Source organism: Rattus norvegicus, chromosome 7 (assembly GCF_021556685.1).
Source record: "Rattus norvegicus strain SHRSP/BbbUtx chromosome 7, alternate assembly SHRSP_T2T, whole genome shotgun sequence".
Lineage (NCBI taxonomy): Eukaryota > Metazoa > Chordata > Mammalia > Rodentia > Muridae > Rattus > Rattus norvegicus.
Window position 1 is genome coordinate 78,759,999 of NC_141540.1, and position 27,790 is coordinate 78,787,788.

A 27,790-nucleotide genomic window follows, 5' to 3' on the forward strand; every position below is an offset into this window, starting at 1 on the left:
ATCCAAGTAAGCTCCAGGAAGCTGAGACTTGGATTCAGATCCACCTGTACAGATCAAACTGACTCCAGACAAGTGCTCCTGTCCGTCAACAGCTTAAGGTTTCCTGCTGCTAAATATCCCTGAAGGTGGGCTTTTCCATTCCCCTGGGCATGGGACTCCTACCGCCACCACCACTCCAATATCAGGACCACAGGCCTGGAGGTCTCAAGTGTACACCCAAGACAAAGATTCTCCTCTAAGCTCCTGAACTTTACCTTCTGTCCCTAGTCTGTATCTGTTCCGGCAGATTTCTACTCAGTCAACAGACAACATCCAGGAATCACCTGTGACCTGCAAACTGCTCCAAAACTGCCTGCGACGTGCCAGCCTCAGGTGGTTCTGCAGAACCAGAGATCTCTGGGTTTGCTGAAGGACAATGTAAACCATATGCTTCTGACAGAAATGTCTCAAGTCTCCCACCATTGCCTACCCACTTGAGCCCTTGCTTTAGACCAGCATTCCAGACTGTTCCAAAGCAGCTTGCCCTATGACACCCCAAGTGACCCTACAGAACCTGGACAGCAAACCAGATCTCTCCTGCTCTTGCCTAAATCCTTTTCCCAGTCTGGTCCTGGACCCATCTTCTAGCCTTCCTGGGCCCACATAACAACATCCTAATTTCAGCTGACAAGCAGTTACAGAAGAGAGTACATTGTCCCTCATCACAAACAGAAGGCTGGAACATCAGGTCCAAAGGAAACTCCATTTCCCCATTTCAAAAGGCAGAAGGGACAAATAGCTATCCATGGTGCCTATTCACTTACAAGTGCATGCTGGCCTCCAGGCTCCCTCAGTATCACAAGTACATGTTACACATTTCAAAGTCTATAATAGCATCCTAGCTCTTCTCACCTCTTCCCTCCCCTAAAATCCCCAACCTCGCTGGCTTCCATCTGTCTCCCAGCTACTCATTCTCCTTATAACCCTGCTATTTTGGCTGTGCTCCCTCACCTGGCCCAGTCCTGCCTGTCCGTCTCCCTCTCCCTCCTCTCTACTTCCCACACCATCCCTCTCTCTGTGTTGTCCCTCTCTCTGCCCCTGCTTCTCTTCTGGTCCACTCTCCTAGCTATGTCCAGTCTACGACTTTCTCTCTCTTCTCTGCACTCTTCCAGAGGCCTTTGGCTATTCTGTCTCTCATATCTAAAATAAAAACATTCCCCTTAACCAAACCACAGAGCAGTCAAGTTGTTTATACAGAATTCCATGGCCAACTTCTTAGTTTCCAGACTTAGGGTTTCTATAATGTCAAATCTTCTGCTAATTTTTATGAATATCTGTGTCAAAAGTCCACAAATAATGAGCTCAGAGATTTGGGAATGAGGGTACAGAGAATGTACGAAAAAACAGTGGTGGGTGTGCTGATAGTTTTATGTCAACCTGACACAAACTAAAGTCATCTGAGAGGAGGGAACCTCAATTTAAAAAGAAATGCTTCCGTAGCTCAGGCTATATGAAAGCTTGTTGGGCATTTTCTTAATTAGTGACTGATGGAGGGCCCAGCCCATTGTGTGTGGTGCCATCCCTGTACTGCTGGGTCTGGGTTCTATAAGAAAGCAGGCTGAGCAAGCCGGTAAGCAGTATCCATCCCTCCATGGTCTCTACATCAGATCCTGCCTTCAGGTTTTTGCCCAGTTTAAGTTTCTGTCCTGACTTCCTTTGATGATTAACAGTATTGTGGAAGTGTAAGCCAAATAAACTTTTCCTCTCCACTTGCTTTTGGTCATGGTATTTCATCACAGCAATAAAAACCCCAATTAAGACCATGGAGAATGGATTTACCAGACGACTGCAGTAGAACTGCCAGATAGTGTTGTGTTCAGGCAGGCAATCATAAGTTCAGAGGGAATCAATCTACTTTGATCCATTATATGACTTTTTAAACATTCTGATGTGTTACTACTGTATATGTGTGTAAGTGTGGGAGTGCACACTGCAGAGCATCTGTGGAGGTCAGAGGTCCAGGGAGCTAACTCAGCCAGCATGCTTGCAGAGCAAGCACGTTTACCTGCTCAGCCACCTCACCAACCCGACTATATGACCTTTTCTTTACAGCATTTGACTTGCTACTGGGCAGAGACAGAAAACCAGGATTGTTCCATTGGAATAGTGTTGGGGAACTTGCTGGATTTTTCTATACTCAATGAAATAGAGGAGAAACAGTTCAGGGATTGGTAATAATGGTATTCTTAGTAATGTGGTGGATGAGGTGGTTCTCAACTTTTCTAATGATTCAACCCTTTATGCAGTTCATGCTGTGCTGACCCCCACCAGACAAGTATTTTTATTTCTACTTCTTAGTTGTAGTTTTGCTACTGTCAGAAATTGTAATGGCAATGTTTTTGGAGATAGAGGTTTGCCAAGGGGATTGTGAGCCACAGGTTGAGAATTGCTGGTCTAGAGGATCTTAGAAGAAAAGAAACGAAACAAAAGAAGACAGGGTATGGGCCTGGGTGAGTGAGAGGTCTGAGGTTGTCATTAGATGACAGAACTGTGGTGTCTTGAGCGCCTGAACAAACTGCATCAATGTGTTGTACTAATCTGCATACACAACTAGAAATGCAATACACCCCCTCGGTTGACATTGAGGGGCCTGCACAAACCAAAAAAAAAAAAATCTTACCCATAAAAAAATGCACAAAATGATATACTATACAATTTATTTCAATAAACTTTATTTTAAAAGTCATATTTTTTGGAGGAAAAAAACTGAGTCTCTACATGCACAGTTGGTTCGACTGACCATAATGTATTTTAACAAAATATATTTAGGAACGCCATGGGGTTTGTTTGTTTTTTTAACACCATGTTTAAATAATTAGGAATTTAGTTAAGTGACCAGACATTTGAAAAAAGTCAAAAGATAGTTGTAAAATAGTTAAATACATGTTTAAAATAATGTGAACTCACTTTTCTTAAAAAACAAAACAAAACAAAAAAAAAAAAACAGTCATCCTCTAGTCTGCACTTTTTATAGGTCTTCTTTAATAGAAGTGAACCACACATCATTTGAAGGACTACATCTTTTCCCCCTAGGTTTTCAGGAATATTAAATTCTCCTTCAGACCCAGAGCGGTTTACAAAGGGGCAGATCATTTAAAGACAAGTGATAAGACAAACAGACAATTTACCTCACTTGTGAGTTATTAGCCAACTCGCTCAGTGAGTTCAAAGCATGATACTTGATTTTAGAACTAACTTTGCCTGAATGTACACCACCTAGAATTTCTTCATCTCTGAGGTGACACTGGGCTCTCTGCTTAACTGTGAAAAGTAAATCTGGAGTCTATGAGAATGACATAAATATATTTAAATATAAATACAAAATTTGAATATTATTTTCGAACACACATTTCTTCATGCACAAAACATCAAGTGGCAGCTGGGTGCGGTGGCACATACCTATAACCCCAGTGTCTGGGCACACACCTATGACCCCAGTGTCTGGGCACACACCTATGATCCCAGTGTCTGGGCACACACCTATGACCCCAGTGTCTGGGCACACACCTATGACCCCAGTGTCTGGGCACACACCTATGACCCCAGTGTCTGGGAGGCTGAGAGCCAGGCCAGACCATATGATGAGACACCAACTAAAAGAAGGAAAATAAATATAATAAAGTGGGTAAGTAGAATCTGGATAATTTAAAATGGATGACTGTAAAGGTTCAAATAATAAGACATGGCAGGGAGTGATCTACATCATAAAAATAACTTTATTATTGAAACTCAGCCCTGCAAAAAACCCGTCCAAAGTTCCTGTAAATCACGATTCTATGTGCTGACATGTATTTAAACTATGGTTATAACAAAGTGATTTATCATCTTAAAATATAAAAACATAGTTCTATGATAAATTGAACTTCTTTGAAACACATGTGGTTAAAAAAAAAAGGAGAGATATTTTGATATCGGTGAGACACTAAAGAGACATTTTGTCACTTGGTTCTTCCATATCTAAGAACCAAAATACTAAGCATAATAAGTAAATGTGCAGCCTGCAGGCAATGAGAGGGGACAGAATACTGGAAGTAACAGTGTAACAGTGTGTTAAGAACTCAGTTTTTCAGAATTAAGACTTCCCTCAAATACAGCTTCGCTTCTTGCTATATTAACATGCATCAGATAAAGGCCCTGTCACTACTCTGAGGAAGAGCTGGATTTAAAACTTTGAGATGTGCACTTTTAAAGCTTTTGCTTCCAGTCTGAGTATTAAAGTCTTAGCCATTTTTGTATGACAGTAGATTAATACCTGGGAACGTACTGCCCACATACCCAAGGTCTGTGACATTTCGACCCCCTCAGTAGTAGTATGTGATGGCTTAATAAATAAAGGAATAGGTAGATAGATCATGATGGATGAAGTTTAAAGGATGTGACAGCCCGACATATTATAGCAGGGCAGTGACTGTAAAATATCGGTCATGTTTTTTAGCTTCTCCGACGCTCTCCTCCTCTCCATGTCTTAGTAACAGCTACTCTGTCATGCTTAGAAGGTTACTGGGTGAACATATGACCATAAGCCAAAAGGCTTCATTTCAGGTACTCCCTTTAACAGTGGGATTATGGCCTGCTTCTCTTGCATTCATTTGGGATCCCAAGTTTTGATCAGATAGTTGTAGAACAAATAGAATTAAAACTTAAGCAAAGATAAATCTCTGAATTTCAGCTGCCACAATTTTATTTGTATTTTGTGTGTGTGCATGTGTGTGTGTGTGTGCATGTGTGTGTGTGCATGTGTGTGTGTGCACAGGTAGGTGTATGAGTGTGTGCTGTTATGGCTTTTATGGGGTGCTAGCGATCTAGACTCAAGGCCTCATGCTTGAGTAGCAGCAACTTTACTGAGAAGGGAGCAGGGTTTGCTGGGTTGGGCCTCCTCTTGATCCTTCCCTGAAAGTGAAGAAAGGCATGTGCCCAGTGTCCTGGCTCCTGGCCTTTCTGCATCTTCCTCAGAAAGACTTCCATTTCCATCATCATATCATCATCCTTATCCCCATCCTCATCGTCATAGTAATGCAGCACAGACAGGCCATTAAAAAAACATTCCTTGTAACAGTGTAGAGACTTAAGAGGATAAGGACATAAAGATGAAGTCAGCCTTAAATCACTTTCTCAGATTGACACAGATCCAAAATGGTTCAGCTGCCCCTCACAGCTCCTGCTTCCTGTCCATTTCCAGTGTGTATGGATGAGTCTAGGCCGGCTTCCCACAGTGCACTCAGCTGTGGGAGGTGTTGACAGCCGCTGTGCTGACTGCATCCTAAAAGGGATGGCGTGCACAGCACTTCCCCAAACCCCGGAAGACCTACCAACGCTGAGAAGAAGACTGGGAAATGCCCACCTACCCAGGTTCCCAACATTCCGGGCTGTACCCAGCAAGTGATCCTTTTAATTCCTAGAGAAGAACCACTTTGCTTACAAGATCCAACCATGGTAGCGTGGATTCTACTCCACAAGCCTCCCACACTAAGCAGCTAAGAGCTGTATAGTATTTCTTTACTGCAGATGGATGAATTCAGAGCAGCTGATGAGAATTATGACCTCTCTAAGGAGATCCTCATATTCCTTCTGCAAGCATTTAAAACACAAATATCTAATGAATTCTTCATCTCAATCCAACCCCGAGTGCACTCACTCTGGAGAGAAGTGACTGCATCACAATGTCACTGCAGTTTACCTTATGAAGAATATTAATTAGCAGTCAAGGTAGTGGAGGTAAAAGTACTAGATAAACAAACTATTTCTGTACACTAATCCTCTGGTCACCTCCATGAATTTGGGACTTACTATTACACAAATTCTACAGGTAAATGTTCTCGAGTTTACACTGATTAACTGACTTGCCAAGGTCACGCAGGAATAAGCCAGAGCGTGAAGCTCATACCTGACTCCTTAGCATATGCTCTTAATGCTATCTTATGACAAAAACAGAGGTGTTTAGGTCACTCTCATTGTGTGAATAAACTGAAGTACATTTAGATAAAGTCAAATCATTCACAATTTAGCTTTGGATTTCCTCCTATTTAAACTCTCATTCTCTTAAATGAGATACTCAAAGTTTCAAAGCAACAGAAAAAGAGATCGCTATTTGCCAACAACAGGTTTCCATGTGTTTTGTTTGTTTTTGCTGTTGGTATTTGCTTTTGAGACAGATCTCAGTATGTATCCCTGATTATCCCCAAACTCACAGAGATCCTCGCCCCCTTTTGAGTGCTGGATTGAAATCGTGCCCCACCGCAGCCAGATTCTATCATCGTTTTTATGAGGAGGGCTTTAGAAATCTGCATCCAAGGTGAAGACATTATCTGTGGTTTCTGCCATGACTGCAAATCGCTGATACTCAGAAACTCGTTTCTCAAAGAAATTTGTTTTCCCTTCTAACGAAATGTTCTCCATAAAATCAAAGGGATTTTCTGCCTGAAAAATCTGAAAAGAAAAGAAATGTCATTAGACATTCTGAAGAATCCTTATTAAACCTCACAGCAAGGGCAAGCCTGATAAAAACCAGAGGGAGGGCAGGGCTCCACTCCCCTACAGCCACACTACTCCACTAAGTGCTGAGGGCTCCTGATGGCTGGTCCCAATTTCAAGTTCCAAAGGATTCTGCAAAACCCTTTTTTTTTTCTTATAAAATAAGTCTCTGTCCTACAAACTCTATTTATTTCTCTGTTTATCAGAGATGGGGCATGTAGCCCAGGTTGGCCACAAACTTGCAATCCTTAGAAATGCTAGAGTTACAGATAAACATCAGACACCCAACGTGTCACTGGTATTTTAAAAGTAGACTAGTGTATTACAAATGCTCTCAGTAAAATAAACTTTAGAGACCTTGCTTGCCTATAACACTTTGTTGGTAGTATGGTGGTTTAAATGAGAACAGACCCCAGAGGCTGGCCTATTTGAATGCTTGGTTTCAAGCTGGGGAGCTGTTCAGGAAGGATGAGGACGTGCAGGCTGTTAGAAGAGGCTGTCACTGTGGGTGTGCTTTTGAGGTTAGAAAGCCATGCCCAGCTACTCGCTCTGCTTCCTGTCTGTGTCTGGATGTAGCCGCTGCTCTAGCACCACACTAGCTACTCGCTCTGCTTCCTATCTGTGTCTGGATGTAGCCGCTGCTCTAACACTTGACTGCCTGCTTCTCTGCCCTGCATCGTAGCCATGCACTCACTCTCAAACTGTGAGCAAGCCTCCACTGAGTGTTGTCTTTCCTGAGCTGCCTTGGTCATGGTGCCTTGTCACAGCCATGGGACAGTGACTAGGACCAGTAGTAACATGTTTTAAAACACTCTATTTACCTTTGAGAATCCAAGTTCTCCAAGTAATCTGTCAGCTACAAACTCAATATATTGTTTCATCAAAACACAGTTCATTCCAATGAGGCCAACAGGCAAGGCTTCTGTTAAAAACTCCTGGAATACAAACAGAGTCAGAATAAGGCTCACAAAGATAACAATAAATAAATATATATTTCCCAAATACAAAGTGTTATGGTTGGAATTTGAAATGTCCCCTCTACCTGTGTAAGAAGGCCATGGACCCTTAAAGAGCTGAGACTTGGCTGACAGAAATAGTCACTGGGTGGGAGCTTGAGGACCCTTTTCCCACCCCAACTCTACGTTCTTGTTTAGCCAAAATCTAAACAAACTGTGCTTTAAGCTCCTACTAGAACCTTCCTTGCTATGACAATACCTTCTGAGCCATGAACCAAAATAAGTACTTCTTCCCCAAAATTTCTCACAGAGGAAGTGGCTAACATGGGGGAGTTAGGCAGGATACGCCAGGACAGGTGACAGTCATCTGTTTACAAATGTTTGTGATAGTACTAATTATATGATTTCACATCCTCAGGGCCCAAAATTAAGTAGAAAATAGCAAATTATTGGATCCTTTAAAGTAGTATGTGTGGGACCTGGCTCCTGGGTCTCCTCGACAGAGAGAAGGAGAATGTTCTGTCCCGAAGTAACCCAGACAGAGCTTCTACAAAGGCCACCACCATGGGACGCAACAGGAGCCAAGAGAAAGACCTCAGCTCCAGAGAGTATAAGGAAGGACAGTCACGATGGGGCTTGGGAGATAAACGAAATCCACCTGAAAGACGGTGAGTGGTAAAGCGGTAACAGTGGAAGAGTAAAAGCACATTAACGAAATTCAAGGATGAAATTCATCCTCAAAGTGTTAAAAGATACCAAAATACGCACACCTTTCCCCTCACTGCATGAAAATCATCCTATAAAGTAATACTGTTTAAAAAGAAGGTAAGCAAATTTACTGTTAGGTTAGTTCTTGCAAGTGATAAAAATACATTTAAAGTAGACTAGAAGCGGCTTCTAGTCACAAAACTTTGCTGCCATGAGTTAAGTTTACTTCATTAACTCACTTACTCATCGTTTGTACTGTTCATTAATTCACTTACTCGTCGTTTGTACTGTTCACTAATTCACTTACTCGTCATTTGTACTGTTCAGTTTGTTCTTCAGCTAGGCAGTCTGCTGTGTTATCGAAACCATGAAACAAAAACTACCATTCCACAGTAAAGAATATAAAAATAAGGGCTGGAGAGATGGCTCGCAGGTACAAGCACTGGCTGCTCTTCCAGAGGCTCTGGTTTTAATTCCCAGCACCCAGATGGCAGCTCACAACTGTCTGAAACTACAGTTCCAGGATCTTACACCCTCATATAGATATACATGCAGGCAAGACACCAATACACAGAGAAAACAACACACACACACACACACACACACAATTAAAATGTCTGTTATAGCCCTGAAATAAACCAGGTATACAGAAAACCTTGATTTATAATGAACATTAACTTAACAAAATCATAAGCTGAGGTAACAACTTCAATACTTCCTGTCTCAGCACTGCTGTGGTTTGATGAGAACAGGCACCATAGGCTCATATATTTTGATACTTGGTCCCTAGTTGATGGAATTGTTTGGGGAGGGTTGGGAGGAATAGTATTGTTAGAGGAAGTGTGTGTGTCACTGGGGATAGGCTTTGAAGTTTCAAAAGCCCATGCCATTCCCAGTTAGGCCTCTCCAGCTCCTACTTGTGGGTAGGATACAAGCTCACAGCTACCTCCAGTACCATGACTGCCTAATGCCATGCTCTGCACCATGATGGCCATGCACTCGGCAACCTTGAGCCCCAAGTTAAACACTTTTCTTTTATAAGTTAGTGTTTCGTCCCAGCAATAGAAAAGGAACTAAGATAACTGTCAAACTGGACTATATGCATTTGCTCATATTGACCTACAAATGACAACTTAATAATCAAACACTTCTGGGAACAGTGGCACAGTGCAGAAAGATCAGTTAGAGGTGTGGATTAGCCCAGGAGTTCAAGGCTAGCTCACACAGTATCATGCCTTACCATTTCAAACAAATTTTAAAAAGAAAATGTCAGGACTGAAGAGATTGGTCAGTGGTTAAAAACACTGGCTGCTCTTCTAAAAGACTGGGCTTTCATTTCCAGCACCCACAGGGTACCTTGCAACCATACACAACTCTATTTCCAGGATACTTGATTCCTTTTCTGGCTTCCATGGGCATCAGGCATGTATGTGGAGCACAGACATACATATGAGGAAAACACCCATGGACATAAAACAGAAACGAAGCAAAAAAATTAAATACGAAATAGAATGTGGTCATGTGATGATGAGATGTGCTAACCACACAAGTGCTTACCTGCTCAATTTTAACAGCATCAACAATGATTTCCATGACCCTTTCTTCTGAAGGCTTGTTTACCAGGTACTGAAACATCAGGCAGGCAAAGTCACAGTGAAGTCCCTAAGGCAGAAGACCAGTGCTGTTGTTAAAGAACTTGAATTAACTACTTGTAAACAGTGTGCCCATGCACAGCCTGAAGTAGGAACATGCAACTTCCTGGAGATGGAGAGAATAATCGATCCAGGAACCTCTCCTTTAAATTACACTGAATACCAATTCAATAACTTAAAATAAAAACTTTCAATGACAGTACATCTTAATTTATTAACATGAAAACACTAATTTACAAACAAACCAAAAAAAGTTGTAACAAAAACATTTTGGAAATGAAAACAAAGTAAGAAGAGAGAATATGAGAACTGATTATTTTTAAATGTCAAAAATTTAAGAATGATCGAAAAGCAGTTGGTGTTGGTTGCCAATTCGATGGGGGCGAGGATCACCGTAGAAACAGTCTCTGAGCATGTCTGCGGTTTTGCTAAGGTAGGCAGGGGAAGGTGGGAAGGTGCAGGTGGGCTGAGCAGCAGCTGCCATCACTGTGCTTCATGACTGGGGATGCTGCCCCATGCCCTCCTGCTGTGGTGGCTGCACCCCTGGCCCATACGCCAAAGTAGCCCTTCAGTCCTTAACTTGCTTCTGATTCACAGCAATGGGAAAAGCAGCTAATAGAGTAACATTTAAAGAACAAATGAAACTCACTCACAGAGACTCCAAAAAGACAGTGTTTCTATTAAGTAATATCTCAAGATAAAAGAGAGTTTGCAATGGAATTGGAAAAGCGGGATGCACACCACATGAAGCCATTGTAGACTCAGAAGAAAATAAATGTGGGAACCAGGCTCAAGCACAACATGATCACTGGTGTAAGACCTGAGTAGCCGCAGAACAAAGCAGTCTGCACTCGGGATTCTAAATCAGAGTGGATGATAACAAGCTGAAAACCCAAAAAACACATTTCATAAGTACAAAACAGGAAAAACAAAGTAAGGCCACATATAGGAAGATGATGAAATTCCCAATGATGTTAACTATAGTGTGATGCCAAGGTAGAGCCAGTTAATATTTTTTAAACTACAAAGAAAGAAATAACTTTGTGAGTGAACAAGGAAGGAAAAGGAAAGCGTACTGTAAGAGGTTCCAACTCAGAGTTACTTAGGTTTTGTAAGCGAAACAACAAAACTCAGACAAGAACCTCACATCAAGGACAGTTATCTACCTACTTACTGTTCTCTGTCAAACCGTCTGAATAAAAGGCACCAACAGAAAACCCTGCCTTTGAAAGCTAACCTTGGACACTGTACTAGTTATTTTCCTGGCAGAGCTGACTTAGAAGAATGCTTGGGTTAGCAAAGGCAGCATGAGAGATGTTAAATGTGGATTAGAACTAGCTATCTCCACAGAGTAAGTCAAAAGTAAGCATGACTGTCAAATCAACACATGCATACAATTAACTTTGCAATTTAAAGCAAAATCCTGAGACTTTTTTTTCAATCCAAACACTATTCTGGAAGGGTAAGTGTAAAGAACCTTAAAAACAAACATTTTAAAAACAAACATTTTGAGATGTAGTCTACCAACTACTAAAAGATACCAGTGCCCACTGAAGTAACAGGCTTGTAATTTCAGCTAGTAGAGTGGTTGAGGCAGGAGAATCAAAAGACCAAGGCCTGCCTAGGCTACAGAATGTGTTCAGCACTGATCTGAGCAACACTGAGAGGAGGAGCAGGGAACAGCTCAGAGGGAGCCCGCTTGCCTAGCATACTTGAGGCCCTGAGCTTGTTCCTCAGCAGAACTGTGTGTGTTGGCTCACATATGTAATTCTAGTAGTCAGTGAGTAGAGGATCAAGAAGTTCAGGTTGTCCTCCGCTAAGCAGTGATTCTGAGACCAGCTTGAAATACATGATAACCCTATCTTTAAAAAAATCAGAGCTAGCAAGATGGTTCAGTGGGGAAAGGCTTTGCTGACAACCCTGGTGACCTGAGTTCAGTCCCTAGGACCAAAGTAGAAGGAGTAAACCAATGCCTACAAAGTGTCCTGACTTCCACACGTGTGCCATGGCAGGTGCCACCCAGGCAGACGGGCACACACACATAGACACAAATCAATAAGTACATGCAATAACTTTTTTAAAATCATTTTGAGAAAATGTTTAAAATAAATATAATAGAATTGAAATTGTGATCTTACACTCACTATACATATCATATATATCAAATATATAATGCAAATTTAATAAACAATGTTAAAAGAGATTAATCAAGTGAAGCACGGTGTCACACTCCTTTAATCTCAGCACTCAGGAGACAGAGACAGGTAAATCTCCGAGTTCAAGGCCAGCCTGGTCTTTATAGCAAGTTCCAGGGCAGCCAGGGCTATGCAGAGCAGCCCTGTCCTGAAAACAAACAACAACAGCAGTAATAATAAAGGAGGCCAATAGATCACTGTACTTTAGGAACAAGCCAATGACCACGGTAAATATGACTTTCCTCTCAGGATTACAGAGTACCAATACAAATGACCGTTAACTAGAGAAACAAGAAAAATAAATACACTCCAGGAACAAAGGCAGAGAGCAAGATCAACTGCACGAAATATACAAATGGTTCCCATAACTCTGAGAAAGAGCTCAGCATCAGCCACAAACAAGTGAAGACAGACATAACAAAGTGCCAGTCTCCCTATCAGAGAGGCGAGGACGTGACAAATTAACATAAACTCTCGAGAGGATAAGGTAGGAAAATGTCCACGCATGGCTAAGTGGAGCTGGAAACCACTATAAAATTTCTGGAAAGAAATCTGCAAGTGATATAAAAGGCCTGCTAATTGTTCTCTGTGATTCAATTTAAGAAAATTAGAAAGCTAAGACAAAGTTTATACTCAAAGTTTCACTTTAGTAAAGCAAGACAACCTGGCATGGTGGAGAATGTTTGTAACCCCAGCACTCAGGCAGCAGAGGATATCCGTGAGTTCAAGGCAAGCCTGGTCTACATAACGAGCTGCAAGCAGTTAGGGTTATGCGGTTAGATATGGTCAAAAAGTAAAAAGCTAAACAAAAGTTGTGGAAACAAATTTCTAATTAGACAAGTAAATGATACATTTATTCATCAGAATATTATGGCCCTACCAAACTGTTTTGAAACAATGCCTTTAATAGAAAAAGGCTCACAATGTTTGCCCACTGGAAAAAGAATGGTATAGTGACTCATGCCTGTAATCCCAACACCCAAGAGGTGGAAGCAGGAAAACATCCAATACAAGGCTAGCCTGGGCTACATGGTGAGAACCTGTCTCAAACAAACAAACAACATAAAAACTACAAATCATGGGTTGGGGATTTAGCTCAGTGGTAGAGTGCTTGACTAGCAAGCGCAAGGCCCTGGGTTCGGTTCCCAGCTCCAAAAAAAAGAAAAACTACAAATCATAAAAATAGGATATACACACATGGGGGCAGGGATAGAGAAAAAGAAATAGAGAGATTTAAATGTACAAACATCTATAAAGGACTATAACAAAATACTAAACATTATTACCTCTGCTTTCATTGGCCTTTTGATAAATTCTTTATAGTATTCATGGCATTTGCTGTCCAAATGATTAGAAAGTTAAAGATGTCCAACAGAAGAGTGTAATTATATGAAGCATTTATGCACTTAAAAATACTACCCGTGGGGCTGGAGAGTTAGCTCGGCCGTTCAGAGCACTTGCTTTTGAAAAGGACTGGGCTCAGCTCCCAGCACCACCACCCATGTGCTGGCTCACAACCCATCAGTAATTACAGTGCTGGGAGCTCCAACTCTCTTCTGAACTCCATGCCTAAGGGCACACACCCATACCTTTAGGAAAAACATCTATACACGTAAATCTCTGGGACCAGCTGGACACCTGGGATGGGAGGGGCTACGGGAGTCTTTAGGGGTGACCCTAGCTGAGATTCCTACCAGCGGGGGATGCAGACTGAAGTGGCCACCTCCTATAGCCAGGCAGAACTTCTGCTGGAAAGAGGGAGACATCAACCCACTCAGCAAAGCTGTCAGCCAAATACTGCCCTGCCTATAAGATGCACAGGGACAAAGGTGGAGCGGACACCGAGGGAACGGCCAACCAATGACTGGCCCAGCTTAGACCCACTGCATGGGAGAAAGCCAACCCCCCACACCATTAATGAGACTTCGTTATGCTTGCAGACAGGAGCCTAGCAGCACTGTCTCCCAAGAGACCTCATCCACCAACCAGTGGAGACAGATGCAGAGACACACAGCCAGACATCAGGAGGAGCTCCAGGAGTATGGTGGAAGAGTGGGGGAGAGAGTAAGCAAGCAGGAAGGGTCAAGGGCACCACAAGAAAACCTACAGAGTCAACTAACCTGGCTCCATGGAGACTCATAGAGACTGAACCACCAACCAAAGAGCATGCAGGAGCTGGAACTAGCCACCCCCACATTTGCAGCAGATGTGCAGCTTGATATTCATGTGGGTCCCCTAAGAACTAGAGCAGGAGTTGGGAGCTGTTGACTCTGTTGCCTACCATCGGATCCCCTTCCCCTGTCTGGACTGCCTGGTTGGGCCTTAGTGGGGGATGAGTGCTTAGTCCTGCTGGGACTAGATGTCCCAGGGTGGGGTGGTACTCAAGGGGGCTTCCTCTTCTCTAGTAGAAAGGGAAGGGATAGTACAATTGGGATGTAAAGTGAAAGAAAAATAAATTATGGGGAGAAAAGCTTGGAGTCTAACAAAGTGGGGAGATACATACTTTTATGCTATGAACTCTTAAGGACAAGACAGGCTTAGATTTCAAACAGATGTGTTAAAAAAAGAATTTTACCTAATGGGATAAGAATGTTGAGCTGCCTCTTTTGAAAAAGCAATTAACGGGCTGGAGAGATGGCTCAGCAGTTAAGAGCACCCAACTGCTCTTCCAGAGGTCCTGAGTTCAATTCCCAGCAACCACATGGTGGCTCACAGCCATCTGTAAAAGAGATCCAATGCCCTCTTCTGGTGTGTCTGAAGACAACTACAGTGTACTTATATATAATAAATGAATAAATCTTTAAAAAAAAGCGGTTAACAGGTGAAAAAGATAAAACATAAAACTGGGAGGAAAAATAAAGGGGTATTGAAAGCAAAAGAAGACACAACTTAGTTAGAGATGTATGTGGCAGAAAAAGAAGCCACTTTAAGTGGCTCCCAGGATGCCAGGGTTGTGACATCTGCAAGACAAATCAAGCAGCACATGTGGGGGATGATAATGAATCTCGACTCCTGAGGTACGTGTTGGAGATATGTGTGGAAGCTACCAGGAAAACACAGCTAGCATGCACTGGAGTGTAGGTTTGGGACTTGGAGCTTGGGGAGTCATAAGCACTTACATGGTAGCTGACTGGACAAGGACAGACAATAGCCAGGAAGTCACACAATGATGCCCAAGGCAAATCTGTAAGTCCATTCCTATTTAAGGATTCGTAGAGACCAAGGAGGAATGGTAGGAGATGAGGATGGGAAACAATGTCTCGCAGACCCAGGAAGACGTGAGTTTCTATTTCCTTCTCATTACCAGAATACTTTCATCAATACACACACTTTCTCCAGGGGAATGAAAAACAAGTGACCACATATAACATAAGTGGAAGAACACGTTTTTCCTTACTTCATCCCTGCTGATCAGTTCATTTGAAAAAGTCAGCCCAGGCATGAGGCCTCTCTTCTTTAGCCAGAATATAGCAGCAAATGATCCAGAGAAGAAAATCCCTTCTACAGCAGCGAAGGCCACCACTCTTTCCCCTAGGAGACAAAAGTTCCATTTTCTAACTAGATGCTGAGGCATTTGCAAGTTTATAAATACATGGGGCATTTTCCTAAGAAACAAAACAAATGTGAGTATTGCGCACAAAGCTCTCCAAAGCAGGGGTTTCCATTCCTGCCTGCTAGGGTGGAAAGACATGTTTATTTCAAACTCTGTGACAAACAGACTGGAGTAAGTGCTGCTGTCTGCACACACACACACACACACACACACACACAGACACATGGATCTCCATACACCAAACAAACAAACAAATCAAAGAGGTGATTTGCCTGTAAAGGCCTGTGTGAGAGTTCCCTGTGTGTATACTAGAATGGGAGGTACAACACAAACGCTATGACAACTGTCTGTGAACGGGAGGAGCGGCTGCTAAGGTTTATATTTTTGCTAGCAATCTATTGTTGCTAAAAGACTACTAGTAAACATTTCTAAAACATTGTTATCATTATAGAATAATTTAAAAATCAGCTGAAGGCAATGAATTTACCTAGAGCATAAAATGCTGTTAAAGATGAGCCAACTTGGGGTTGGGGATTTAGCTCAGCGGTAGAGCATTTGCCTAGTGAGCGCAAGGCCCTGGGTTCCGTCCCCAGCCCCGAAAAAAAGAAAAAAGAAAAAAAAATTAAAGATTAAAAGATGAGCCAACTTTAAAGTGTACTTACTGTTAGGCAAGAATTCTGTAGAAACTCATTCCTAAAATGTCTTTAGTAGCATCATATCTGTGACACTGTCTCCAGAATGTTTTTGGATTATAACACACACACACACACACACACACACACACACACACACACACACACACACACACACAAATAATAAATTTTTTAAATTTAAAATTTATCCTATGGAAATGTCCAATTTTTATGTTAAAACCCAGACTTTCTGATCTTTGATGTGTCATGACCCCATAAGGCTTGGCTGATACATACAAGTTAACACTACATACCAAAAGTAGATTTCCTATCTGCTATCCAGCGCAGAGCCCAATCTGCTTTTTTCTTAACATACGGCATTGTTTCAATTGCATTAAATAAAAATTCCCTATAAAAAAAATCATGAAAAGATTATTCATTCATTTTATTAAATGGATTGTTTCAATAATCAGAGACAACAATTATAACTCTTACAGTATACTATCAAATCTAGATTTTCTATATTTTGTATGTTCATAATGGTGAATATAGAAATAAAAGTAAAACTCAAGATTAGTGACTTAGATATAAGTTGATATGAAAATCAATGAAATGCAAATATTCAATTTAGTAATACCACAAGGTTTTAAGATGCTATGAATCTAAAGACTAACTGGTTCTACGCCAGGTTTTACTTGAACACATTATTGAGCAATAGGAAACTACACTCATGATCTCCCATATGTAAATCATCTTTAACATTGTAGTTTTGGAATGAATTCTACTCTTAATGTAAGCAGAAGGCTAAGCCTTTGTAAAGAAAAGCCCTGCTGGGGTTGGGGATTTAGCTCAGTGGTAGAGCGCTTGCCTAGGAAGCGCAAGGCCCTGGGTTCAGTCCCCAGCTCCGAAAAAAAAAAAAAAAAAAAGAACCAAGAAAAGCCCCGCAGTAATACCTCTTCTTTGGATCTCTGATGTAAGTGTCTATTAGTAAACTGTACATCTCTGAGTGAACATTCTCGATGAGAATCTGAAAGCCATAGAAGCAGCGAGCCTCTGGAACCTGCACCTCTTGACTAAAACGCTCCACCTGAGAAAATAAGGGAGACAGAAAGATCCAGTGAGCAGGCTCTCACGAAACACTGCTCACACAGCACAAGGACAGCTTAGACATCAGAGCTCTCATTTAAAGTCTTTTGTGTTTTCCAGCACTCAAGAAGCTGGACAGGATTCTGATTTCAAGACCAACCTAGGGAGCATAGTAAGATCTTGTCTCAAAATATAAAAATGTGATCAATATGAAGGCTTATCAGGTAAAGGTGCTTGCTGCCAAACCTAACGACCAGAGCTCCATCCTTGGAACCTCATGATGGAAGGAGAGAGCTGATTCCTCTGAGTTGTCCTCTGACTTCCATACACATGCCGTGGGATCACGCACGCACGCACGCACGCACACACACACACACATACACACACATACATATACATACATACACGCATACATACACATATACACGCATACACACATACATACACACATATACATACACATATACACACATACATACATACATACATACATACATACACACACATACACACACACACGTAAAGTTTAATACAACATTTTGGGGGGAACATGCCTGTTATACCACAAATGGACATGAAAGCATTATCGTCTTTTCTTCTTTTCTCCTCTTGTCTTGTAGTGCTCAGGACTGAACCCAGTGTCTGACTCATGCTAGGCAAGCACTCTATTCCAAGCAATACATACTCTAACCTCTATGGATCCTTTAAAGCAGCAACTTTAACAGTATTGTTCAGCTGGCAATTCTGGTGCTTGAAGTTGAGCCTGGCATTTTACTTACATTAGGCAGATGCCCACTGAGCTGTGCCTACAACTCCAACGAACGTACTCCAAGTGGAATGAATTTATCTTTAATGTGGAATCACTACTTCGGAACAGTAAATTTTAGAATAACTCCAAAAACCAAAACAGTGATTTTGCTTTGTCGAACTTCTTTCCCAATGGTAGACTGATTCGTTTAAGTTCTTCTGGTTCATTATTGATGCTCCTAATTCTGTCCTCCTTACCAAGATCCCATTCCTCCTGACTGATCACATGATTTCTAAGTGGGGGAGACCTACACAGACCTGCAGAGGGTCATAAAGGGCAAATTCTCTATAAAGTTCGTTATCTGAGGGGAAAAATCAAGTTTATGAAATCTGTGCATTTTCTGGATTTTGTTTTCACGTCACTGAGGATAAAACTCAGGGCCTCTGCAATGCTAGGAAGCAGTATATAGTCACAGGGGCATCTTCAGCCCTTCACTGTGTGTAGCTTTAATTGGTATAATTCATGCTTGATTTTGTAATATATTGCTAGTCATTTGACAGTTACCTATCTTTTTCTGGGAAACTTCATGAGAAAAATATACTCAGAAATTAAACTTTGATGTTTGGGGAGACACCTTTGCTGGATAAGAATGCTACATCAGCTGGAGAACCTAGGTTTGGATTCCCTGGCACTCACGTAAGAATCTGGGCATGTGTCTGTGAGCCTGCAATCCCAGGGCTGTGGCCCCAGAGACAGAGCGTCTGTGAGGCTCTCAGCAGTCAACTTAACCAAGTAATGGTGAGCTCCAAGTTCAATGAAGAGACTTGCTCTCAAGTCAGACAGCAACAGAGGATGACAGCTAAGGTTTCTTCTGGCCTCTGCCTGCATATGCACACATACCCCGTATATTTTTAAACAGAAGTTGATATTCATCTACTCCATTACTGAGCCTTTCTTTCCTCAGGCAGGAGCTATGGTGATATTACTGTCGTTCAAGTACAAAATAGGAACAGCGGTAAAATAAAAATCTTACCAAGTTTTCATTTACAATTCCATCGCTGGCTGCGAAAAATGCTAAGATGTGGGAGATAAAATACTTCTCTTCCGACTTAAGCTTGTTCCAATGAGGGAGGTCCTTGGACAAGTCAACCTAGAAGGAAAACACTCCATTTTTTCCACTTAGACAGTTTAGAAAACGTTCCAGACAAGCTATGGCATTGCAGCAATGTGAGAAAGAAAAGATTAAAAATCACAAAAGTCAAAGGAAGACAAGCATTGTGCTAATAAGGAGTTGTGCGCAGAACATCTGCCTATTAGTAGATTATAATGTTCCTGCCACACCGGAGGAAACGGGTAAGTGTGTGAGAGAGTGTACATGTGTGCTAATGGGAGAAAGTTCATACACATGTGCATGCGTGTGTCTCTGTGCGTGTGTATGTGTGTGTGTGTGTGTGTGTGTGTGTGTGTGTGTGTCTGTTCTACATCATCATCATCCATACCTTAATCATATCAAGGAAAATTTGTTTAAAGAACACAAAACAATCCTGGCACATTCAAGGAAGTGGGGGTGGGGGAGGAAGAGAGGGAGAGAAGAAAGAAGGGAAGGACATTTGCAAAGGAACCTGCCTTCTTCTTCTTCTTCTTTTTTTTTTTTTTTTTTTTTTTTTTTTGGCTAATTTAGTTGGCCAGGATACACTTTTAAAATATTAAAATTAACAAAGCTAGTGGCTTGGCACCAAGTGAAAGAATGGACAAAAAGGAGAGAGTGAAAACTAGTCAAGTCCGGAAAGTAGATCAACTGACATCAGGAGTCCTTTTTCATGAAATAGTTACTTCGTTATTAACAGTAACTCAGCACCTGCAAACAAGTGATAGCCTCTATCCTACTGCCAGCTACTCCTCCTTCCTGAGAAATCCTCACATCAGGAAGGGTCACCTGCGTTCTAAAGCAGTTTATAGATATGGCTTCTTCGAGAATAGAACTTACCTATGAAAATGCTCACTAGGATTACTCTTTGGAGCTAGGAGAGTGATGCACTCTAAGATTTGGCAAATCCAAACTTTCCAAGTGGTCCTTAAATGTTCCTTACTGTTTCTTAGCTGGCTCTTGCTGCTAACTCATCACTACAGACCTAACAGCTTAAAACAAAACCAAAACGAACAAAACACTGTAGGTTGATGTCTATATGCAGGTGTGGGCTGGCACAAATTAGGTCAAGGCCCATGATTGAACAGTAAAAAGTAAGGCGGGGACAAAGCTTTATTAAGGTGGGAGAGAAGGGGAAGGAGGAGAATCAATATGGAGACAGAGAAGGACAAGGCCTACCCAGATCTGGGTGGTCTTAAATGGCCCTAGGTAATTATGACTATTTCCTAAGGGACAGACATCTATAGGTCAATTGATCTTATCTAGGTGGGCAGATTACATCTTTATCATTTGGCTCTGAGTTTATGGTGTGGACAGTCTGTGGGGTGTAAGATTTGCTAAATAAATCTGAGATAAAGCCATTGTTAAATTACAAGTTTCTGGAGTTTTGGACTTGTTGGGCATGTTGGAGTGTGGGCAGAGATCGAGGCTAGCAGAGAGGCAGCCAGGACAGATACCAACCAGGGATAAATTATGGTTAGTTCCATATGGCCCTCTGGTGCCAAAACTAACTCTAGGGACCAGCATGGCAAGGTGCCACACTGGAATGGCTCTCAGACCACCTGGGTCAAAGAGTACTTGGGGGCAGTGTGGAGCCACGGAGATAAATTATTGTTAGTTCTATATGGCCCTACAGTGCTGGAACTAACACCAGAGAGTGATCGCCCGGGTCAGAGAGTACCAGGGGGCCTGTGTGGATCAGTGACAGCTGGGACAGGAGACTGCTAAGATGAAGGTGCTCTGCAGATGCCAAGTGGTCCTATAGTGCTGGCACTACTGCAGGATAAAGGCACCGACTTTTCAGTAATTACCGCAACAACAACAGCAACAACAACAAACAACAACAACAACAACAAAAACCCACAACACAGTTATGAAAGCTGTAAATCCAAGATCCAGGTGTGTGGGGGCTAAATTTATGTCCACTTGACACACGACACAGTCATTTTGAAAGAAGAAACCCCAGTTGAGAGCGATACAGACATTGGTGGCCTGGCTTGTGACATTTAGGAGGGAAGTTTAAGAGTCCCTTGAAAGACCATAGGGCTGTATGCTATTTTGAATTAGGAATGTGTGTTTCCTGGTCAGATGAAGCTGAAGAGTCAGCTGTGATTACCATGAGACCAGCACCACTGAAGCAAGCCTTTGTTTTCCTGAGGCAGTTGATGCTGGTTAGCTGGATAAGAAATTAGCAGTGATTCTGAAGAATGCCGGCATCAGAGGATCCTAAGTCTGGAGCCCTGGTGATTCTGCTGGGACCAAAGCTGCCAAACTGGGGAGTATAAAAGTCACCCAGATGGTACTGGTTTTGAAGGCATGAAGGGGTCCTGAAGAGCAGCTGAGGCCTGGCCGTGTGTGGCAGGGCTAGAGAACCTAAAAGGCCAGGCGATGCCAATGAAGGCCGCCCAGGTACAGCAGCAAGTCCGAAAATTTGGAGATGCCAGTACCATGGGACAACTACCAGGAGCAGCAGGAGCTGTGGAGGGGACAGCCTGAGGCCAGGGGACACTGCAGTGTGGCAGAGGGGACAACCTGAGGCCAGGGGGACACTGCAGTGTGGCAGAGGGGACAACCTGAGGCCAGGGGACACTGCAGTGTGGCAGAGGGGACAGCAGGGGAGGCCAGGAGACACTGCAGTGTGGCAGAGGGGACAGCAGGGGAGGCCAGGAGACACTGCAGTGGCAGAGGGGACAACCTGAGGCCAGGAGGCACTGCAGTGTGGCAGAGGGGAGAGCAGGGGAGGCCAGGGGAGGCACTGCAGTGTGGCAGAGGGGACAGCAGGGGAGGCCAGGAGACACTGCAGTGTGGCAGAGGGGACAGCAGGGGAGGCCAGGAGACACTGCAGTGGCAGAGGGGAGAGCAGGAGAGGCCAGGAGACACTGCAGTGTGGCAGAGGGGACAGCAGGGGAGGCCAGGAGACACTGCAGTGGCAAAGGGGACAGCAGGGGAAATGCAGCACAAGTCCTGTGGTGGAGCCCAAGACACTGAGTGAACCTCAGAGGAGCAACACTGAACTTTTTACACTGCTAGACTTTGATTTGGTTGTGACTGTGCACTTTTCTTCCCTCTGGGAGTAAGAAAGTACTTAACTTTTTTTTTTTTTTTAACAAGAGGCTACTGTTAAGAGACTTAACTGTAAAAAATTTAAAGTTTTGGAGAAACTTTGGACTTTCAAAGAGATTTTGAATATTTAGAGAAAATGGATATTTTAGAGATTTTAGAGATTTTAAAGAGGCTAGAACTTAGAAAGATTGGATATTTTAAAGTGATTGAATTGGTAAAGACTATGGGACTTTTAAAAGCTGGAATGTGAGGCTGGAGAGATGGCTCAGTGGTTTAGAGCACTGACTGCTCTTCCAGAGGTCCTGAGTTCAATTCCCAGCAACCACATGGTGGCTCACAACCATCTGTAGTAAAGATCTGTAATGCCCACTTCTGGTGTGTCTGAAGACAGCTACAGTGTACTTTACATATAATAAATAAATCTTTAAGAAATAAAGGCATTAATCCATGCATGAGATCTCTATCCTCATCATCCTCATTACCAAATACCTTCCGGTGCCCCGCTCCAAACACCATCACACTGGGGATTAAGGACTCAACTTAACAAATTTGAAGAAGACCAAACAATAGCTCTTGTAAAATCTCTACCTATGTTCAACAACAATATGACAAATATTTGAAATCTGTACCTGTCCTTTGTAAACTCTGCTGGTTTGCTCTCCTTTTAATTATTCTAACAAAACCTCAATCTCTCTAACACTTTTCCTGCTACTTTTAAGCGTTCGTTGAGCACTCAATACATGCAGGTGGTAAGTTCTGGAGATACAGCAGGATGAGGGGGATTCCTGACAGTATTTAATACTGCAATGTCTAGTCCTAAATATTAAACTTGCTTCTTTAAACACTGGGCTTTAAAATGCTGTTATATAACTGTGGTTATATTCTCTTCTAGAAACACAAAATCTCTTGTGCAGTTTTATTTGAGCTCATCCTCAATTTTATCATCTACATATTAATTCCAGACTTGCCCCTACAGTTTTAGATCCTCACTGTTCCCCATAGACCCATGTGTTAAAATAAAGTCTTGGTTGCTACCCCGTGGCACTATTACTATATAACTTTATTTTCTTAGGTATTTTTGTCATAGTAACAAAAAGCTGATTATAGGAATTGTCTAACTGATTTTTTAAAAAAAATCCCCAAGCCTATATAATTTGTCTTCTGAGTCAGTGCCTAATATTTGGTAATTAAATTCCACCACAGATCTTAAAACTAGAATATAAAGTTAACTGTTTTTGCATAATTTGTTTAATATCTTGGACTAAAAATATCTTTGACTTCCTTTCAAAACAAGCTTTCTGCAAAATCCATATCAACTGTGTTTTAATTTTTTTAATTAGTATGTCTTGGTCATGAGATATTTATTACAGTTTCAAAAAGAAGAAATTAATTTCCAATGTATTTTTCAGAAACCCAAATATCACAGGTACCGTTTTAAAACATGACAAATGAAAAGATAACTGTGTGCTCTACTTGTTCTCTGAACCATATCTAACAGAAGCTTTCTAAAAACCACAGACAAATAGTTCCCTATTTGTCAGGTGTGCAAATCATACTGAGTACTTGTTTCAGTTGGATGTTTTGCTCTATATGTCAACTATAATACATAATAATAATTTTGACAATATAAGAAAGGTAGATAAATATCCAAAATAGTGTAGAAGAAATTTCAGACATTGGTGTCTTTTAAAATTCTAGGTTAAAACTTCTCCATTCTTTGTAGGAAGTCACATTTTACATTTATTTAGTGTCAAAGATGATTGTAACTATTTCATTGATCCTCATAACAACTCGATATGTTGCACACTATTAGCCCGATTTAGAATGAGAATGCAGAGAGCGGTGCATTCCACAGACAAGTCTGCGGCAAAGCAGGATTAGCACTGAAGCAGCCTGGCCTCAGACCCTGCACTCTTCACAGGGTGCTATTTCCACAGATATATATGGTCTCTTTCCAAAACCATCTGTTTATCTACTTACTTATTGCACACATATGTGTGGGGTGTGGAAGTGTTTAAGAGGTGGAGTGAGAGAGATCATGTGCGTGCTACAACACATGTGTAGAGATCAGAGGAAAATTCAAAAGTTAGCCCACTCCTTCCACTGTAGACTCACGAATCAAACTCAGGCCATCAGGCTTGCTTAGTGAGTGCTTTTGTCCAGCCCAGATTTGGTCTCTTGACTGACAGGCATACAGATCCAATGGTATTTACTCACATAGATACGGCTATCCAGAGATGAGGATGCTTACTGACTCATATACAGAGCAAGGATGCTGTGTTGCTATCATGAATAAGAAATAATTAAATAATAAAGACAATAACTATTTGTGTGTTTAATTAAACTATACCACAATCATTTGCAAAATAATTGTTCTTATTAAACCAGCAAGTATTATCTAACTAGTGTGACTAGTGTGTTCAACTCCCTTTGAAGGGAAAAAACTTACATTCCCAGTAAGTGATCAGTAGTTGCCTGCTGGGGCAGCTGCCTCAGGTTTGCTTCAGCTGAAGGCAGAGTTAGACTGTGAACTCAACCTGGCAGGCTTAAAGGTGCCCTGCAAAGATGACCAAACTGCTTACATGACTGCACCTTTGTCTAGCCAGATCCACCTCTCAAGCTAGTGCAGGGTCCTCACAGTTTTCACCCTTTCAGCAGCTTTTTGTTGTTGTTCTTGGTGTTTTCTTTTGGAGCCAGGGTTTCCCTGTGTAGCCCTGGCTGTCCTAGAACTCACTCTGTATTCTAGGCTGGCCTCAAACTCAGGGATTCAGGAGGCCTCTGCTTCCTGAATGTGGGATTAAAGGTGTGCACCACCACGCCCATTTCTCACCCTTCATTTCTTAAAACTATAGCTGCAACTCTGTTCATTGTGCTGGCCCTATGTATGAACTGGTGTTAGGCCTGACAAGATGACTCAGCAGGTAAAGCTATTTGCTGCCAAGGGCTTAGCCCGCTGATGTCAGTTCAATTGCACAAACACATGCACTCTTAAATGAGTATAAAAACAAGCAAAAAGGCAACACTGGTCTCATGTAGTCATAGCAAACCAAGAACCTATTTAAAAATAAAGACTGTGGGGGTTGGGGATTTAGCTCAGTGGTAGAGCCTAGGAAGCACAAGGCCCTGGGTTCGGTCCCCAGCTCCGAAAAAAAAGAACCAAAAAAATAAATAAATAAAAAAATAAATAAAAAAATAAAGACTGTGGGCTAGCTGCAGAGCCCGCTCAGCGGTTACGAGCACTGGCTGTGGCTGTTCAATTCCCAACACTCACATGACAGCTCACATACACCTCTAACTCCAATTCCTGGGAACCCAGCAATCTCTGCTGCTCCCTGAGGAACCAGGCACACACACGGGCCATACAGGCACATGCAGGCAAACACTCATCATGCACACAGAATAAAAAATAATAAATCTTAAAAAGAAGAAAATGGCCCACAGTTTATTAGCAGTAAAGGCAAGAGGATCATGACTGTGGACTTACAGAAAGACCTTAGAAACAAACACAAAAATCTAACAGAATGGCTTGTCATTTTCTTGTACCAAGAAACTTATGTACAGATACTAATCCAATTATGTTCAATTTAAGTTGATGAATTAGTTATATTTATTCCTGATGAGCACTAATAATCTATATTAATTATGAGCCATACTTATGAGTAAAAATCTTTCTCTATTCTATGAGGCAGGAGCGAATGAGATCCGAGCGATGCCACATACCTCCTCTGCTGTCCAGAAAGATGCCTGTGCTTGCTTATACATCTTCCAAATATCAGGGTACTGGATTGGAAAGATGACAAACCGTCGGGAACTCTTTCTGAGGAGTGGCTCTTCATTTGACCTCACCTCGTTTTCTTTTGTCTCTGGACACAATTGCTTTTTAAAAACAAAGCACAAATGCTATTATTACATGGAAATTTCTCTCTGACTCAAGCTTAAATAGATGTCTGGGGAAAGTTCAGGAGGTATCACAGGGTGGGGAAGCACTATGATGTATAAAATGCTTTCAGTTATCTGAGTAGTGGGCGACCATAGACAGCTAGTTTCATGATTATAGGAAGTAGCTTAATTTCTCTAAGCCTCACTTTCTGCTGCTATAACATACTGAATAAGATTGTTCGGATTATTAAAAATCCTCTAAGCTATACCAGATACATAGCAGGCATAAAAATTATTGTGATCATTGCTACTCTAAGAGTAATACAAGCTAAACCAACAAATTATAACAGTGAGACCATATCTAAGTTTACAAACAAAATGTCCCTTTGGTGCCACTCTGATTTAGAATGCTGGTGTGAATGAGGCATTGTTACAGGCTACATTTTTAATTTTTCCTAATCTTAACTGAAATACTACAATACTTACCTGAAAACTCCTTATCAACCATGTTTCTCCTTTTCTTTACCATAACATTCCCATATACCAGTTATTCTTATTTACATTCACATTAGTCTTTATAGTACAAAATTGTTTTTACTTGTATGGACAAATTAGCATCCTTGCTCACAAGTTAGCAGTTGTCACACTTGTATGAAAAGACTGCTACAAAATGTGTTTTTCATGGTTTCAAATGCTGTATTCTTTTAAAATTATTTTGTTACTATTGATTACTGAGATGCTTCTGATTGGCTTTTTAAAGGTTGTTCCTATGTTTGTGGAATTATTATAGTTGATTTTTGATCCATTAGTACCTCCTTATAACTCCCAGAAAGGAACTTTCACTCAGCACTCTATATTGTCACCATGACAAATAGAGTAAGTCTTAGCAAGACATACTGGCACATGCCTGTAATACCAACACTCAGGAGTTGGTTGAAGCAGGGAAGATTGCTAAGCTGAGGCCAGTCTGGACTACAGTGAGACTCTGAGGAGATGGGGAGAGACACAGACAGACATTAGCTAAACCTGAGCACAAAATAAAAGGGCAGAGCGCGCTCTCTCTCTCTCTCTCTCTCTCTCTCTCTCTCTCTCTCTCTCTCTCTCTCTCTCTCTCTCGTGTGTGTGTGTGTATGTGTGTGTGTACTGGACTATTGGGAATTTGAACTGAGGTCCTCATACTTAACACAGCAGGTACTTTACCACAAAGACTATCTCTCGAACTCAATCAACAGGTGTTTTGAATCTATGTGGCCCATATAGCTCTTTTAATTTTCTGGAAATAAATTTCTTGTCTTTTATTACTGTTCTGAATTTTCCATGTGTAATGTACTATATTATTGAGGTATCTGTTCAAGATTGAAATCTCTACCATTGTTCTATTTGTAGACAGGGCATTCTGATAGTTGGGAAGGAAAACACAAGTAGTAACCTTTTGGAACCAAGCATCTGAACCTTAGAGTTTTTACAACCTAAGAAAAAACTAGTCAGTCTCAGAATCTGGGAACCTTTTGGAGACTAGTACCTTTAAATTGGAATGTAAGTTACATGTGTATATACTGTCTTTCCGTTCTACCCTGATAAAAGTGCAACATAATAATATGGGCATAGTAGTATTCATGAATGCCAATGACATTAATTTATGAAGGATTAAAAGAAGTTAC

General features: G+C 41.6%; 1 protein-coding gene across 3 annotated transcripts in view; it reads right to left on the minus strand.

Annotated features, from left to right (window-relative positions):
• Positions 1 to 2,694: 2,694 nt before the first annotated feature.
• Positions 2,695 to 27,790, minus strand: part of Rrm2b (ribonucleotide reductase regulatory TP53 inducible subunit M2B) — a 31,245-nt gene continuing 6,149 nt past the window's right edge. Inside the window, exons 2-9 of one of the 3 annotated variants that reach the window (XM_087556495.1) lie at positions 25,971 to 26,126; positions 19,074 to 19,190; positions 17,160 to 17,293; positions 16,521 to 16,615; positions 15,419 to 15,552; positions 9,732 to 9,836; positions 7,332 to 7,445; positions 3,776 to 3,920 (exon numbers count right to left, since the gene is read on the minus strand). In XM_087556495.1, the coding sequence (XP_087412621.1) occupies positions 3,861 to 3,920; positions 7,332 to 7,445; positions 9,732 to 9,836; positions 15,419 to 15,552; positions 16,521 to 16,615; positions 17,160 to 17,293; positions 19,074 to 19,190; positions 25,971 to 26,126 (915 nt within the window). In that variant the 3' untranslated portion in view covers positions 3,776 to 3,860. Of the gene's footprint in view, positions 6,466 to 7,331; positions 7,446 to 9,731; positions 9,837 to 15,418; positions 15,553 to 16,520; positions 16,616 to 17,159; positions 17,294 to 19,073; positions 19,191 to 25,970; positions 26,127 to 27,790 lie in introns of all 3 variants that reach the window. The other 2 variants (NM_001130543.1, XM_087556494.1) reach the window with 2 other exon arrangements.